At 37.9% G+C, this 15,596-nt stretch overlaps 1 protein-coding gene across 1 annotated transcript in view; it reads left to right on the forward strand.

Moving 5' to 3' along the window:
• The window catches only part of SLC4A8 (solute carrier family 4 member 8), a 321,698-nt gene extending 306,399 nt beyond the window's left edge, over window positions 1–15,299 (forward strand). The window contains exon 25 of the mRNA XM_089692984.1: window positions 873–15,299. Coding sequence (XP_089549110.1) covers window positions 873–885 — 13 coding nt within the window. The 3' untranslated portion in view covers window positions 886–15,299. The remainder of the gene's footprint in view (window positions 1–872) is intronic.
• Window positions 15,300–15,596: the final 297 nt, after the last annotated feature.

The following is a 15,596-nucleotide window of genomic DNA, read 5'->3' on the forward strand; positions in this document are numbered from 1 at the left end:
GTCAGTTGGAAAAATCCATATGTAATATAGAATCTAAACCCTGGAATCAATTGACCAGAGGATGTTTGCAGAGACTTAATACTCCTCATATACATAGGGTAAATTTCCAATCTAGTTGTGTTACTCTGGTGACCTTCATTTCATGACTATGGAGATCTAAAAGGGAACCAGTGTCCTCTGAAAAGCTTGAAACCCCCCTCCAGTTTGTAATGCAGGGATCGCCAGTTTTCCTTAGGCATCTTTAATGCATTTCCAGAGTACCCAGGAGATCCTTAACCAGGATGGCTCTATGTAAATTCTGACCAAAGTTTTTCATAGTAGTGCTCTATCACCCTTCATGCCTTGCCATTGACTAGTGGGGCCACCCATCACATTTGGTAGGCAACTGGGTGGCATGGGGCTTAGAGCTGAGCTTGCCTGTGCAAGCAGTGCTTGGAATTTTTATAATAGAGTGCCCTGGGCTTCGGAACTTCCAGCAGGCTTTGGAATTAAACTAGGTATGTGTGAAAAACATCTGAAGACCGAACTATAATTTTTCTAGAGTACAATCTGCGTAGTCTTTCTCTAATTCAGCTATATAAACTGTAAGTATGTCATTCATAGAGCTGGTGTGGTATTATGGGACTGAGAACAAAATGAATGTCAGGTAATTGGCTTTCATTCTTGTGCTAACTTCCCCTAGAAAAAAAAGCCATCAAAAGTAGCACTTATGTGCATACATTCCTACTTTTCTTTGCTGTAAGTTTTCTTTAAAATGGCCCCATGGCTTTTTCTTTCAAATGAAATACATAAACATCTTAATTCTAAAAAGTTGTATTATTTTGCAGTCTCTTCTTTCTATCTTGTATCTTACCTTCTGTTTTATTTGGCAGCATTTTTAAATAGGTGTCTTGGCGCGTGAAGGATCGTGCTTGATTGAAGATGACTCAGGGAAGGGCCAAAATGTGGCATACAGTTTTTATGGGATGTCCCCACGTTTTCTCCAGATGAAGGATACATGTTAAAGCCATCAGAAATATTACCTTGTATAAATATATATATTTTTTAATTTTCCGTGTGTGCTTTAACAAGCTGTTATTATTATGTGCCATCAGTGCACTTGTAACAACAAAGTGTCCAACACAGCAATGTTGAACTGCAGCTTCAGGCAGGTTCACCAAAGTCATTCCAGACAGGATCAATGGAGATTTACCCCATCGGGGAATATACCACATTGAAGCAGATGTTCTGATCTTTCCTAGTATTTACTAGCTACAACAGGATGAAGAATAGTATCAATACTTAATGTTAATTAAGTCCTGTAGTCCCATATACTGGGTTTTGAAAATTATAGGAGCAAATTATACCTTAAGATTCTTATATCTGTTGGATGATAGTTAAGTCAATGTTTATGGAAGTAAGAGTTCAGCTTTCCTGCCAAGGCACAAATGAGAGATGTCATTTGGCATGTTGCCTGGTCTTAGTTCAAACACGCTCTTCCTTATTGTATGAACTACCATAGTAAATTAGTTCTAGAGTGGTGGAATCTTAGATTTTAGAAGAGGTTAAATCCACACAAAACTGAAAAATCGTTACTTTGGGGAAGCTGTGGTAAAATGGACACTGGCAGTTTGCTTATCTCTTGAGGGGTAAACAAAGACATTTTCTGCCCTTTCAGATCATAGGCATAGATGGAGAGTCTAGTGGGGAGAGACTGGGAAACTTTCAAACTAAAACCAAACATATCTTTGTACTGGTTTGTAGTTATATGGGCGTGTGTTTATTATAAATCCAGGCAATGCATGTATTGAATTTTCAGTTGTGTGCAGAGTTATCCTTTAAATGTCATATAGATCCAGGTCAGGGGGAAAAAAAATGTGTAGATTAATTAAAAAGTGTTAATGTGACCATGCCTGTTTTATGAATTCTGGTAACTCAGCTGTAGATGGGTTTCTGAACTGAATTACAAGTGTATAGTGTAGTGATCATCTGCAGTTTTTGTTATTGGAGGCAGACTATTTATTTGCACAATAAGCCACCTCCATTACAAATATCTTTAGGTATTTTTTTGTTATTGCTTCTTATTGGAAAGCAATATACTTGTACTTTCATCTCTAAGTGATGTATACTTGTTTTTGTTTTTTATTCACTGCATTTTCATTTACAAGGCAATAACAGTAAAAATACGAGTGTGATGTTTTGTACACCTTGTCCTGTATGCTGCCTTTTGGAGATCATTTAAGTTTCACTATATTTTATTGTTTAGATGACTTTCACAGCTGGGTACATGGAATGGGTTTTCTGTAAATATGCATATTACCAGCATCAATGGAGGTGAATCTAGGAATGAAACTATATAAAATATAAACTGTTTGTCACGGGTGCTTGTTGTCGTCTATGGCACATGCTTAAGTGATTACTGTGTGGTAATAGACCTTGTAAAATGAAAATCCAGCATATTGTATCTCTAATGTGGGTGAATATGAAGCTAAATCTTAGGCTAATGTGGCAGGTGTTTAGTACTCACACACAAGTTTGTGACTCCAATTATGGTGAAATATATACTTTTTTGTATTACGTAATATAACATCATTGCTTTTTCACTATATAATTTCTGTATGCAATAAGGGGTTATATTTAGTTATAATTAAATTCAGCTTAGGCAATGAAAGTTGTTCCTGAGCAGACAGGTGGAAGTAGTGACTAGTTGAGCAAACCAGGAAGAACTAAAGGTTTCTGGGTAAACTAATTATATAAACTTGAAGCCAGTCCTGAGTTTCCTTTGATTGGCTTCAGTATTCACTTACACCATGTTGTTCTGCCTTTTTGTGGTATCTGAGGCTGTCCTATGTGTGCTGTTCTTATTACACCACCCCTTGTATCACAATACTGTTCCAATTATCACCAAACTGAGTATCCCCTTTAGAATAAAGCTCTGCATTCTCAGTGGAAGAAGGGACATGAATGGCCTACCTGCACAGTGCATAAAAGCCAATGTGACATCCCTGGGGAAGGAGAGATGTAGTTAGCTTTCCTTTCTTCCAGAAAGTCAGATTTATATGTAAGACAGATTAGAGACATGGGATGAGAACTTTGACTCTGCTTTCACATACTGGTCAACACCTGAGAATAGATTCTTACCTAACTCAAAATCATTTTGAATTCCACTACAATATTGTGTTCATCTGCAGTTTTAAATCAGTTTCCATAATGGTAACTTTTGCTGCACTCCAGCAAGCCTCCATCAAACCTGGAGCATATAATACTTTTTAACGCATCTTGTACTGTAGTGGGTTATGGGCATTAATTTAACAAAATGTTAAATTTATTGATACTATGGCACTATTAACACAGTGGGGGGACAGAACCTAAGCAAGCAAATTATGTCTGACACTCTATGTGGAACAGAAGATGGCAAACAAACACTACAATTTTAGACAAGGCTGAATGTATCATGCATTTCTAGCACTGGAACAGCTCTATTATATCACAAATAAGGCAAATATAAAAATCTAAGCCAAAAAAATTAAAACACTTGACACGGATATGTGGTCTCCTTGTAGTAAACAAAATCCCCTGCAAGGTAGTGTAATAATGTGCTAGTATTACCTTAAAACAAAGCCATCCAGCAGTGCCGTGTAACCGCTGAAGAGCTTTCCATCTTCACCCGGTCTTCCTTCCGGGTTCGCAAGCTGCGGCCGTCTGGCAAAGCCGCATGCGCACTTGAGTCCCAGGCCACAGCATAGTACTCTGAAGGAACGCCGGCTCTCAAAAAGAGAGAATATCTCCTAAATAGTGCACATTTAGGAGATATTCATTTTACCTACAGGTAAGCTTTATTATAAGCTTACCTGTTGTTAAAAGAAAAGACACAAATACCAAATAAAACAGCATTTTCATTATTCTCACCGTTATTAATTTGGTGCTTTTCCAGTATGTTTCTCTGTGGGGTTGATTTACTAAAACTGGAGAGTACAAAATCTGGAGCAGCTGTGTATGGTAGCCAATCACCTTCTAACTTGAGCTTGTTCAATTAAGGTTTGACAGAAAAGAAAAAAAGAACCTGGAAGCTAACTTGTTTCTATGCACAGCTGCACCAGATTTTGCAGTCTCCAGTTTTAGTAAATCAAGCCTTGTGTTGATACACATACACTAGGCTAGTTATTAAGACTTCTCTGATCATGTTACAAGGGCATTATAATTTAATATTTGTGTTATTCTCATTTTTATTTATCCAAACTTTAAAACTATTGCCATGGCCTATCCTAGCTAAGTGTTAGCAGTCTAGCTCACCAGGAGGGTTTCTCCATGGCACTCAAGCCCTAGCAGGGGTGTTGGGAATGCATATGTAGCTTTCCTGATTCTGTTGAATCTGACTTAAGTAAAGTGTAGAATTAATCATGTGTTACAAAAGAGAACCCCCCACCCCAGTCGTCTTATGTGTGCCAATTTATTACATAGTAATAAAGAATAACGGGTTTTTCTGTCTTCTGTCTTCATCCATCCTGCATCAGCTCACCTTTGGAAGGTAATACAAAGTCTAATAACTGGAGCATGTGAAATGAAGTCTGTATTAAATCAAATAAATACCATGTTTGTTGGGGTACACTTAAAATGATAATCACCCAGTCTGGTTGTTTTCGGCTAGATAAGGGAACAATTTGGTGTCTGTGAATGCCTGCAAACATTTCCTAATGACAGTTTTTGGGGTGGGGGTAGAATAAATAGGCATCTTAGAAAACCTTGTATGGTCACCCTTATTACCCTGAGATAAGCCACCAATGGAATAACCCATGTCTATCTTCATGCCACTCACTGTAGACATTATCATTCATAATCTATGGTAATACTACAGTTGCACAATCTGCTGTTTGAGGGCAGCCAGGTCTGTTTTCTGACCACCTACTATTTGTGCACCTTTAATTCTAACTGTTATCAAACATTTAGCCTTCAATATAAAATATATAATTTTTAGCCGCCAGTAAAATGTATGTTGACTATTTAAATTGAGATCTTGTGAAACCTGGGGGTTTTAACTGTACTAGGACATGCCAAGTGTCTCTAGGTAAGGGACATGTCAACAGTGACTGTAAGATTCACCCAGAACCTAGAGAGCATATGATATGTGCACCATGTGTGGAGAACATCCCCGGGAACAGAGCAGCCTTGGTAGCAAGCACCTGATAAACCTTATATAATTTTTACTTCCTTTTACTCGATTTATACATTAAGAACTATCGCAATTAAATAAAATATGTGCGAGCCTTAATTAATAACAACTCTTCACTTTTTACTGCAACTGCCATCAGTTCACAAATTAAAGATTTCCAGAGTTGCATTAAGTGAAAACAATTGAGTTGTTATTGCAGTTTTTACAATTTAGTCATTTTTGGTGACTTTACTAACATGTGAAGCAACTGGATGTGCTGTATAAACTGTCGTACTTGCAGCTACATACAGCATGCAGCAGTGTGTTCTGGGAGCGAGCCGAGACTTCCAGTCTCATACCCGGAACACAGTAGAGTCTGTCTGAGTGTCACTTTGCGGAAGTTTTGTATTCATTGATAGAATACATCTCTTTTTATGAGTGGCTGAGCACTGCTCAGAGAGGCTGTATTGTGTTCTGGGCCTGAGACAGGAAGGTCTCGGCATGCACCCGGAACACAGTGCTGTATGCTGCATGTAGCCTCAGCTACATACAGTTTATACAGCACATCCTGTGGCCTCACATGTTGTAGAGGGACATAGTTCTGGCCAAGCTGGCCCAAACGTACTATGTAAAATGTACTAAAAAATGGAGTTCAGCTTTAAGTGAAGAGTTTTGCAGATTAGGCATCGGAGTGAGGGTAGGAGATTCAGTTCAATTACTCTATCTTGTGGGATAAGCTATCATCCACAGAGAGACTGCATCGATTTCAATGCAATGGACAGCTCATAGACTCACATAGTGAAAAGAAACAGTAAATCACAACCACTGTGCACAACCACTCAGGGAGTGTGAGTGCTGTAGATTGGAGCAGTGTGCGGAAGGGGGTGGGGGGGCAGGGCAGACTGCTGGAGAGGCGGGGCCACTGCTTGTGTATGAGAGCCTGACTCCACAGCGTACTACCGTGCAACACAGAGAAAGGAAAAAAACATTAAAAAGAGCATATTAATTTACTACTTAGGCAACCTGTTTGCATTGCAGTAATAAATACAAATGGTTTAGTTGGACTAATTTAACAAAGGAGTCCCTTTGCTTTACACTTACACTGACCTGACTGACAGTCAGAATTTACATTAATAATTAGCACCTAGCCTTAGGCAGCTAATCAAAGTCCAGTTCATTAGTACTGCTTTACTGAATTCCAAATGGTGATAATTTGTAATTCATTAGTGAAGCATCTTAAAAAAGTTTTATATTAAATTGATGTAAGTCACAAAATATATGCTAGTAGAGAAATACGAAATAGTATCCATTTAACACCTGACATTAAGCAGTAATTGAGAATGACATTTTTACTAGGTAAGGCTTGTATTGATCCACTCCTGTTTAAGGAATGGTGCTACAGCTATACATAGCATTGAAGCGAGTTAGCCCTGCATGAGCAAAGCACAAGTTTGCTTTAAGTTATAAAAGGAACACACTAACCCTATTCATACAACTGTTTTATATTCACATTAAGCTGTAGATGCTGCAATAGACAGGATTATTTTTTTTGCCCAATAAAAGAAAGAGTACCTTTCCAAAGCCTCGTTCAATCTTATCATATTATTCAGAGATTACAAGCAACCACTATTTGACACTTTGTCATTCCAATTACTTTTGCAATCAAGGTGACTCCAGAACCCTCCCATATTGTGCAATAGGTCACAGTGATGTCATCTAACAATAATGACTTTTGTTAATTAGGAAATTTGGTTGACCAGTATCTGCCGGTTTATATTGTGCTCATTTCTGCATATCATACTAACCAGTTATCCTGAAAAGCCATCAATGCTTAATCATGTGATCAATGTGAACAAACCCTTTGAATGTTTGGTTAATGTTTATTCAGAACTGACACACAGGTTTTAAAAGGTTATTGATGGCTAATATTAGACAACTGCACTTAGATTTGTTTCAGTGCTTTACAAATGTTTGAATTGAGATCATTCTTAAGGGCCTATTCACACTTGTGCATTGTGGTAACACTTACTGAAACACGCATATTACCACAATGAACACTAGAGAATGGCCGACAGAAAATCAGTTTTGTTTAAAATATCTGTTATCAGAGAAAGAATTAGCGAATGATTAGTAGTTGTCATTTAGCTCTACACACTTTTGGGATGGAAATAAAGACATTTTTATTGAATATATAAGGCATTCATTCCTCAGTTATACTCTGTAGCTTTTGGCTATCAGGCAGCACACTTTCATTTTAACTAGTTATCACTTACATCTTATGAGATGTGACTTCATTTGCTATTATATCTTTCTTTTCTTTACAACTGTCTGTGTAAATATGTACAGTGTATGTTTAAAATAAGATTTGATTGCTGACAATCTCCTTATCAGATTGTCAGCTTACTACTTTAATAGCATATTGGTAAAACCTGGTCTGCAAGTCATAAGCTCATTGACTGCTTTGTGATGTACAATGTGTTTGTTACCTTGGTGTTTACGTGTTGTCAGTAGTTGTGGGGAAATCATATGCATATTGACCCTCCACATATCATTCCTCCACAGTTTGAGAACCCTACATTTTCTAAACTTGCTTTATGGCAAACACCATTGGGGCTGAGTGAGGAAAACTAGAAGATACTGTAGGGGTCTGCTTGTTATAGCCTGCTATCAGTTTGAATTTTGAGCTTGAAAAATCATCTCTTCATTAGTTGCGATGAGCAACACATATTTTCCCTTTGTTTTTTATGACTCAGTCCTAAAAATTATCCATTAAAGTGAAACTACACTGCATCTGAGCACCACAAACCAAAAACGCAATTGAAATCATTTCAGTATTTAAAGCAAACTCCCCCATCCATTCAACTTCTCCATGTTTTATTTTGATGAGAAATCCTTTTGAAAAACAACCCCCCTAGCATTTCTGGCCGTAATCATCATGAGTACAGTTAGATTTCTGTAACACTAACTTCTTGGAATCTATCTGCCCTTAGCTCAGACAGGAGAATGTGCTTAGCTGAAAAAAACCCTCCTTCCCTTCTGTTTCAATATTTTTATTGTTATAAAGCATAACAAGGGAACAGGTATACAACAAGCCTTGTAAGCCCTCCAAAGGCACAAAATATCTCGCAATGCAGGCGAGCTGCATAATTACAAACATATCACATATAACCAAATATAGGAAATATGCATAAAAACACAGTGCAATCTCTAAGGCTAACTATGTAATAGACACCCGCTTAGCTGGAGTCCAGCAAGTTGAAGGGGTTGAAAGACTGGGACCACTAAAACGAGCCCCAGGTATCATAACACAAATACCATAGTGCCCCTACAGCTAGTATAGAAAAGAAATATAAAACATCACATTGTACATATAAGTATAACCTGTAAGGAGGCAGTAGCTCACAAGGGCCAAAGTATCAATAAGCAGTAATAACTAAAGAAAAAATAAAACAGGAAATGGGAGTAAAAATAAAGACAAAGAGGAAACGATATAGAAAGAAAAGAAAAAGGGGGAGCAAGGGAAATAGAAGAAAACAGAAAGGATTGGAACAGAACAGAAGCCATCCACGCAACCCACCCATAAAACCTAAGCATAGCACTACTTGAGCCCAGTTAGTAGGCAATCAATCCATGGATTCCATACCCATTCAAACCTAGCAGAAGTATCCCGCAAAATGCTAACCAATTTCTCATTAATCATAATCCAAAAGAGTTTGCGTTTCATCAACGCCAAGTCAACCACCGGACCCTTCCACACCGTAGCAACCCTCCTTCCCTTCTAACCCTTCCAACCCTCCTGGGATGTATGACATCATTTTCCTAGACCAGAAAACAGGAAGTAACTGAAGAAATGTAAACAAAAAAAGCTTCAAACTAATAAATATAATATATCTTCATATCTAGCTAGCAGCAAAAGGATTAAAAATAGTTAATGTTGCTTGAGAGAGTGAAGATTGAAGAACTTTAAGCTGCTTAATTCTTTGCCACACAATGCTCAGCTGCCAAATACTTTCAGTCATCCATATCTGTGCCAAATGTAAAGATAAATTTGTTTTTCAGAAACAAATAAATTGAAACTTATTCAAGGTACTTTAAATACAAATAGCACATCAATGAGAACACCATGTAATTATTATTATAAGTAAGCATAAGCAACAAAACTGATTTCTGTGCTTTGAGTGCATTGTGGCTAAATTTGAGTCCCCCATCCTGGTAGAGCTGTGAAAGGTTGATCTTGGCTACAATAGATAATCAACTAAAGGGTGAGTAGTGCAGCATTTCTATAGCTGTCAGAGGATCTACAGGCATCAGAGGAAGACTCGACATGGAAGATACCTATTGTCATTTTAACTTTTTCAACAGGAAATGACATACTAGTGTATGCACATCATGTGTGCAAGTCTATGTTAATGAAGCACAGACAGGTGTTTTCTGTTCCTACCTAATAACAAGGGGTTATAAGAAATGATAAAAAATAGCATTTAGTCAATTGTTATTTCCGCTATGTTCTGCCCGGGTGGTGGTGTCTTCAGTAGTTGAATGGCGCTCATAGACATGAAACTAACCAAGACATATCTATCTTGTATCTGATTCCTTTATGCCCTGCAGCTAATTAATTTTCTGTAGCAATATATGGAGAATTTATATACAATAAGGAAAATATAGGTTGTCTAAATTTCCAAGCTCAGTTTATTATTTCTTAATTGGGGGTTGATACTTCCCTGTTGGTTTCCGAGATAGTTACAAAGATATGATGGAGATTTGGCTCTGTACCCTTACAACCAAAACCCACCCAAAAAAATTCTATTCCTTTATGGCATAGATGCTTTTTAAGGGTGTGTTTACACCTCTGCGTTGGAAAATATATGCATTTTATTTTGCATTTTACACATGATATGGTGCGTTTTGGTGTGTTTTTTATGTGCTGCTTTTTTTAAGCGCTTGTGTAGATGGGTGATGTTGTCATACACTGCCTCTTGAAATGTTAACACTTCTCAATAAGGCTGAGCACACCCAAAGAAGTGCAAGACAAAGCAAGTTAAACACACCCATATTTTAATGGGTGTGTGGTGGATGTGTTTTTTCAGCTTTCATACCAATAATTAAACAATTTTTTGCAAATAATTTTCAATAAATGATTTTTGATCAAACCACGTGGTCCCATGGAGGTAACCTCTTTCTGGACTTTCTTTAGTCTAATTATTTTGGTGTATTGCGATTAGGTTACGAGGTTCGCACCCTATAGTGGTGAGTTGGTGGACTTATTACGTAGGAGGAGCTTGACAGGTACACTTTCTCCTCCTGCCTGGTTTATTCCCATAACCTTTTTATCTGTTGTTCGGTTAAATGCAGCCTTGGAACTGTAGTCAACACTTAACCATTGATATAAATGGGGGGAATCTACTGACCTGCATTTGCTGTGTGCTTTAAATGCTGAAAAACAACACTCCTCTACACAAGCTCTTCAAAGGAATAAGAAGTAAGCAGAGGTTTCATGTTTTTTTTAACACATGCAAAATGTACATAAATACATTTTATGCATGTTTTGTATGCATTTTATGTATATTTCCATTACCTTGTATGTTTTCAAGGTCTTTAGAATGCTGCTAATGACATTTAACAGTCCACACCCCACAAGCTTATGAAGATAAGGAGAACAGTACCTAAAGTTATTGTCATCTTTGTTTACTACTACTATTGTAAGGTACTTGGCAAAAAGTGTGTTGTGTAGTTAATAGTGTTGAAGTGCTCCCCTCCCATTTAATCCCTTATCAATGGATGGAATTCAGTGTAAGAAAATCTTTAGTCTAAACACATACATTTCTATAGTTTCTATTGGCAGAGCTGTTTCATGTGAAGCTTGCTTCTTGCCCTGTCCTGCTCTTCAATCACTAGCTGGTTTATTGAAGGCACAACTTCTGCAGGGGTAACAAAGTAGTATTTTCCATGCCCTCCTTGCTCTTTCCTGATAATACTGTGTACATTTTATTAAATCATCACAATGCTAGAAGGTATCTGAAATAAGGCCAAAGCCAAAGTACTGAATTTAGTCATTGATAACAACCAATCGCTAGCCTTTATTGAAATCAAGTAAAGCTGAATGGCTTATATGGTTCACTTTGCCCATTATCATGGTTCTTTGTGTTGTTATATTACATTATACGTTAACATGTATCTCAAATGTATGTTGCTGCTGTTGTGTGCCCAGACAATAGGACAATACTTGTGGGACCAGAGTCTGCTGATGGCTCTTCTAAAATTGAATATCCAATTTTGGAGAGAGTTACAGCTGTACTCATACATTTTTATGCTTTGAAGGATAGCCTGATAGGAGACATTTGGAACCCCCTGCCAAGTGGCATTCTATTCATTTAAAGGTCCTTTGGCAAGCACTTTCACCCTGTGCAGACCATACCCTTATGGTCTTCATCTCTAATAAACCCTACAATTATATGCATACACTGTTCTGGTTTTCAACATTTCTGTATCAACAACCCATACTGGAAACTCAATAATATTTAAAAATAATAATAATAATAATGTAAAATTTGGGAAAACCTAGTATACTGCTCTTGTTTCTAGTTAAAAGGATACGGGTAGATGAGATTTATGCATTGTAGAGTAACTGTAGGCTAAGATTACTAAATATCTTTGCTAAAAAGCAAACTAGAAAGTTTGGACTACTGAATCTACTGTACACCTTTCCCCTCCATTTGAGGGGTACACTGTGTCCTTTACCAGCTCAGCTAGGATACTAAAATCATTGCCTCCACAAACTCCTCTACACCACGCTTACCTTGAAAGTCTTTGGGAACGTTACTAAATGATAGGCACACTGACCAGACAGGAAACCTACCAAAGCCACCTTTCCAATCTCAAACTTACTGTCAAGGCAGGTCTTTGTCCCCCCTCACCCACCCACCAGATTACCTCTTCATTTGAACAGGTAGGTAGGTGGTCCCTTAATAAGGAAGGAATACAACTAAGGTGCTGGCACAAAGAAAGTTTCTTCCTTAACCACTATACGTAGAAATAGAGATTATTTTGTTTTAAAAAAAATACTGAAATATATTTATTTTGTTTTAAAGAATGTAGAAAACTTCTTGTTGTGAGTGATATGAAACCAATGTATCTGTTTAACTCTTATCATTTTACCCATGAAGTTATGTTTTGAGGCAGTGTGCTATCTGTCTTTCGCCAAGCACTGTGTCCTCTTGTGGTAGAGCAACCAGGAAGAAAAGGGGCCATGCATTCGTTTTAATGGTAACTGGCACATTCTCTGGAGTAGGCTTTTCATCTGTTAAGCCAACTGGCAGACAGTACATAGCATTGTGGCCAACTAGTGAGGTTCTTCAGCAGGTGAGGGCATAGCTGAGCCACTTTTGGTTACCTGACAGCTGTGGAACTGTAGTTTGCTGGAACGTTTGGTTACCTGACAGCTGTTGAACTGTAGTTTGCTGGAACCCTTAACATAGCAACCTCTGTAAAGACAGCAGCGGTTGTTCATGTTTTCTCTACAACATTTGATCGTAGACCATTGTGGTGATCTGTGCCCTTCCAAAACCTCTCTGATCCTGGTTGCTCTTCTTTTTCTCAGCCAGACTTAGTAAGTGATTGTGATTGTGTGTTTCACTGTCTAAATTTTGTCAGTCTTAGGTATACAGTATCTGTTGTTTTACCTTGAGCAGTGAGTAAAAAAGCTGTATGTCATGTGACATCTGTCGGTGTGGTGCAAGGAGACAAATCCTTAATGAATATTACAGTACTTTAGATGTCTGTTTAATTATTTCAGTAGTATGTCTGTTTTACTCATAGAAAAATGTGAAGGAAATATTGTCTGAAATGTTTAGTTTATCATATGATGTACATATTTATGTTGTGTTTGACAATCAGAGCTGTTATTTCAACCATGTGTAATGTGCACAACTCTTTTTAGGTGCAACATGTTAATGATGAGTGTATATCTACTTGTCAGGCTTTAAAGCAGACACACAATGTGTTCTTTGTATTTTTGGTGGGCAAATTGCAAAGTCTTGAAAATGTTTGGGTTAATGGGATTGGGATTCATTGCAATTGATGACAACTGGAAATAGAGGCAGACATTTCATGGGATAAGCCAATATATAGTTCACCAGAAATCAGTGACAACACTGTTGATATAGCTCACATTCTGACTGCGTCATGAGTAGGTGACAGGTACACTTCAAAAGTGTTAATTTTTTTGGAATTTTGGAGATTTATTTCAATTAAAGCAGAACTCTAGGTACATATAAAAACAAAGGTTAGTCGAAGTTTTTTTTTAAATTATAAAATACACTATAAAAATAATCTCAATATTATAATATACTTGTGACGTTCATCTGTATATTAAAATGCATGTTAGTTTGCCGGTTCAGGGCAAAGTATCATGTTTTTTGGAAAGTTGGCATAATAAGGAGTCTGTACTTCCCTATTGTGCTGTTTGCCTGTTGGTGTATGAAGATCAACTGTATGCTTGTATTTATGGGGAGCACCTGACTTTCTCCTTCTTTCACCTCACTTCTCAGTATATCGCTCTGTGCCTGAACAGATAATTGTTAGGCCAATACACTGTCTTGTAGGGGTTGGGGACAATTCATAGCCCTTACACAGCAATACAAGTGGATGAGAAGGTCAACAGGGAAATGCAGAGGCTCCTTACCATGCCTGCAATGCATAAAATAAGAGTGATCAACCTTTTTAAAGAATGAGGACCACTTAAGCAAATTGGTAACCGGTCACGGGCTAAATAAACTATGGGATCTTATCGCCCCCAAACTGCAAATGTAAAGGAGCCCTCACTGTCCTGAGCCCCCTATTAAGCTGCTTCCGCACTGATTCACAGGTGCAGTGCAGTACACCTGTAGCTTTCCTGCGGGTTAGCTGCACTGAGACATAGACTTCTATTACATCTTGCAGGTGTGGTGCACTTGTTCCATAGCTGCAGTTGCTGCCCTCCCCTCCCTCTGACAGAATATCTGCTAGCACGTTCATCCCGTATGGCAAGCAGATATTCTGACTGGTCTGCAGGAGACCTGCCTGGCATCAGCAATCTACTGATCGCTGGTGCAATTCTTCCCAGGCTCCTGTAGACAAAAATAATAAATGCACATTTTTTTTACCTGCAAAAAAATGTGCAGTTAATATTTTTGTCTAAAAGGTGAACTTATCCTTTTATCCTCTGCACACTCAGAGAGTAGGTGTGCCGTTCTGACTCTTAGATTGCACGGTGCTACCATCCTAACTTGTTTTATTTAATGCACAAAGGACTGGAGGTGGTATATATTGGTTTACTTTATATAATTCTGACGTGTTTGAAGCACACCTAAAATATGTAAATATCCTTAGTACAGTAATAAAGGGTTGCCAGTTTGGTTAAACTCCAGATTGTGGAAGAAAACTAGAAATCCTCATAGAAGCCTCATAGAACATCAGATGGTATCATGATGGGAACTGAACCCATTAACCCTGAATGACAAGACATGAAATCTAAACAAGTGTTCAAGTAGGCTTATAGGAGCTGTAGAGCACCGCGGTAGAGCTTACTTTTGTGATGATGCACATTCTTAATGCAGCAATGTGCTGACTAGTGACGTCACCTCCTCTCTCTCTCTCTCTCTGTATATATATATTATATATATATATATATATATATATATTGTGACCAAGATTTGTGAACCAGAAAAGTGAATCAACAGAAATACAAATATCTTGGCAGTAAATTGGTTTACATATCTGTGCAGCATTTTTAGCACTGTGTATTTGGTTGTAGTTCTGCTTTAATAGAAACTCCAACACGTTTGTCTTTTATGAAGTTACCCTAGTATTGTTTATTTGCACCACCTCACTTTTTATCTGCCTACACTAGTAGAACAGTTATTACTCAATCTGGCATACCTGAACCTCTGGACACAAACCTGCTGGTCAGCCAATTGGCTGGATAACCTATGAGAAGATGTCTGGGAATGTATGCATATGAAAAACACTTGCTATAATGAGTCAGGTAGGGATATCTGGTGGTGGTAGACAGTGGCTTGTAAATATCTACATTATGGGTTTGTCTCTTTGACACTACTCTCATACACTGTGTACTTTAGTTGGGGTACATATACATTTATTGATAAAGTTTAATAAACGGAGAAACTTGCAAATATTTTGTGTATGTGTGATTTTATTTCTTTACAAAAAAAAACAAGCTCTAAGGGTTTGGAGCACTTATTAGGTAAGAAACATGGATATAAAACTGGGGAGACAAACATTTTTAAAGCAGAAATGTGGGAATAGTAAAAAAAATGAACATTTTATACTCACCTCCCCTCTCCACCTCCGACCACTGATCGCTTTGTTCTAGGTCCACTCTGAGCAGAGAGCAGTGACTGTCATACACAGCTCTCTGCTCTGCCCCTCCGGCGATCACTGGAGGGCCAGGCTATAGGGAGGAGCAGCTGGC

The sequence above is a fragment of the Staurois parvus genome, unplaced genomic scaffold, assembly GCF_062004578.1.
Source record: "Staurois parvus isolate SC_StPar_1 unplaced genomic scaffold, SC_StPar_1.0 ptg000023l, whole genome shotgun sequence".
Classification (NCBI taxonomy): Eukaryota; Metazoa; Chordata; class Amphibia; order Anura; family Ranidae; genus Staurois; species Staurois parvus.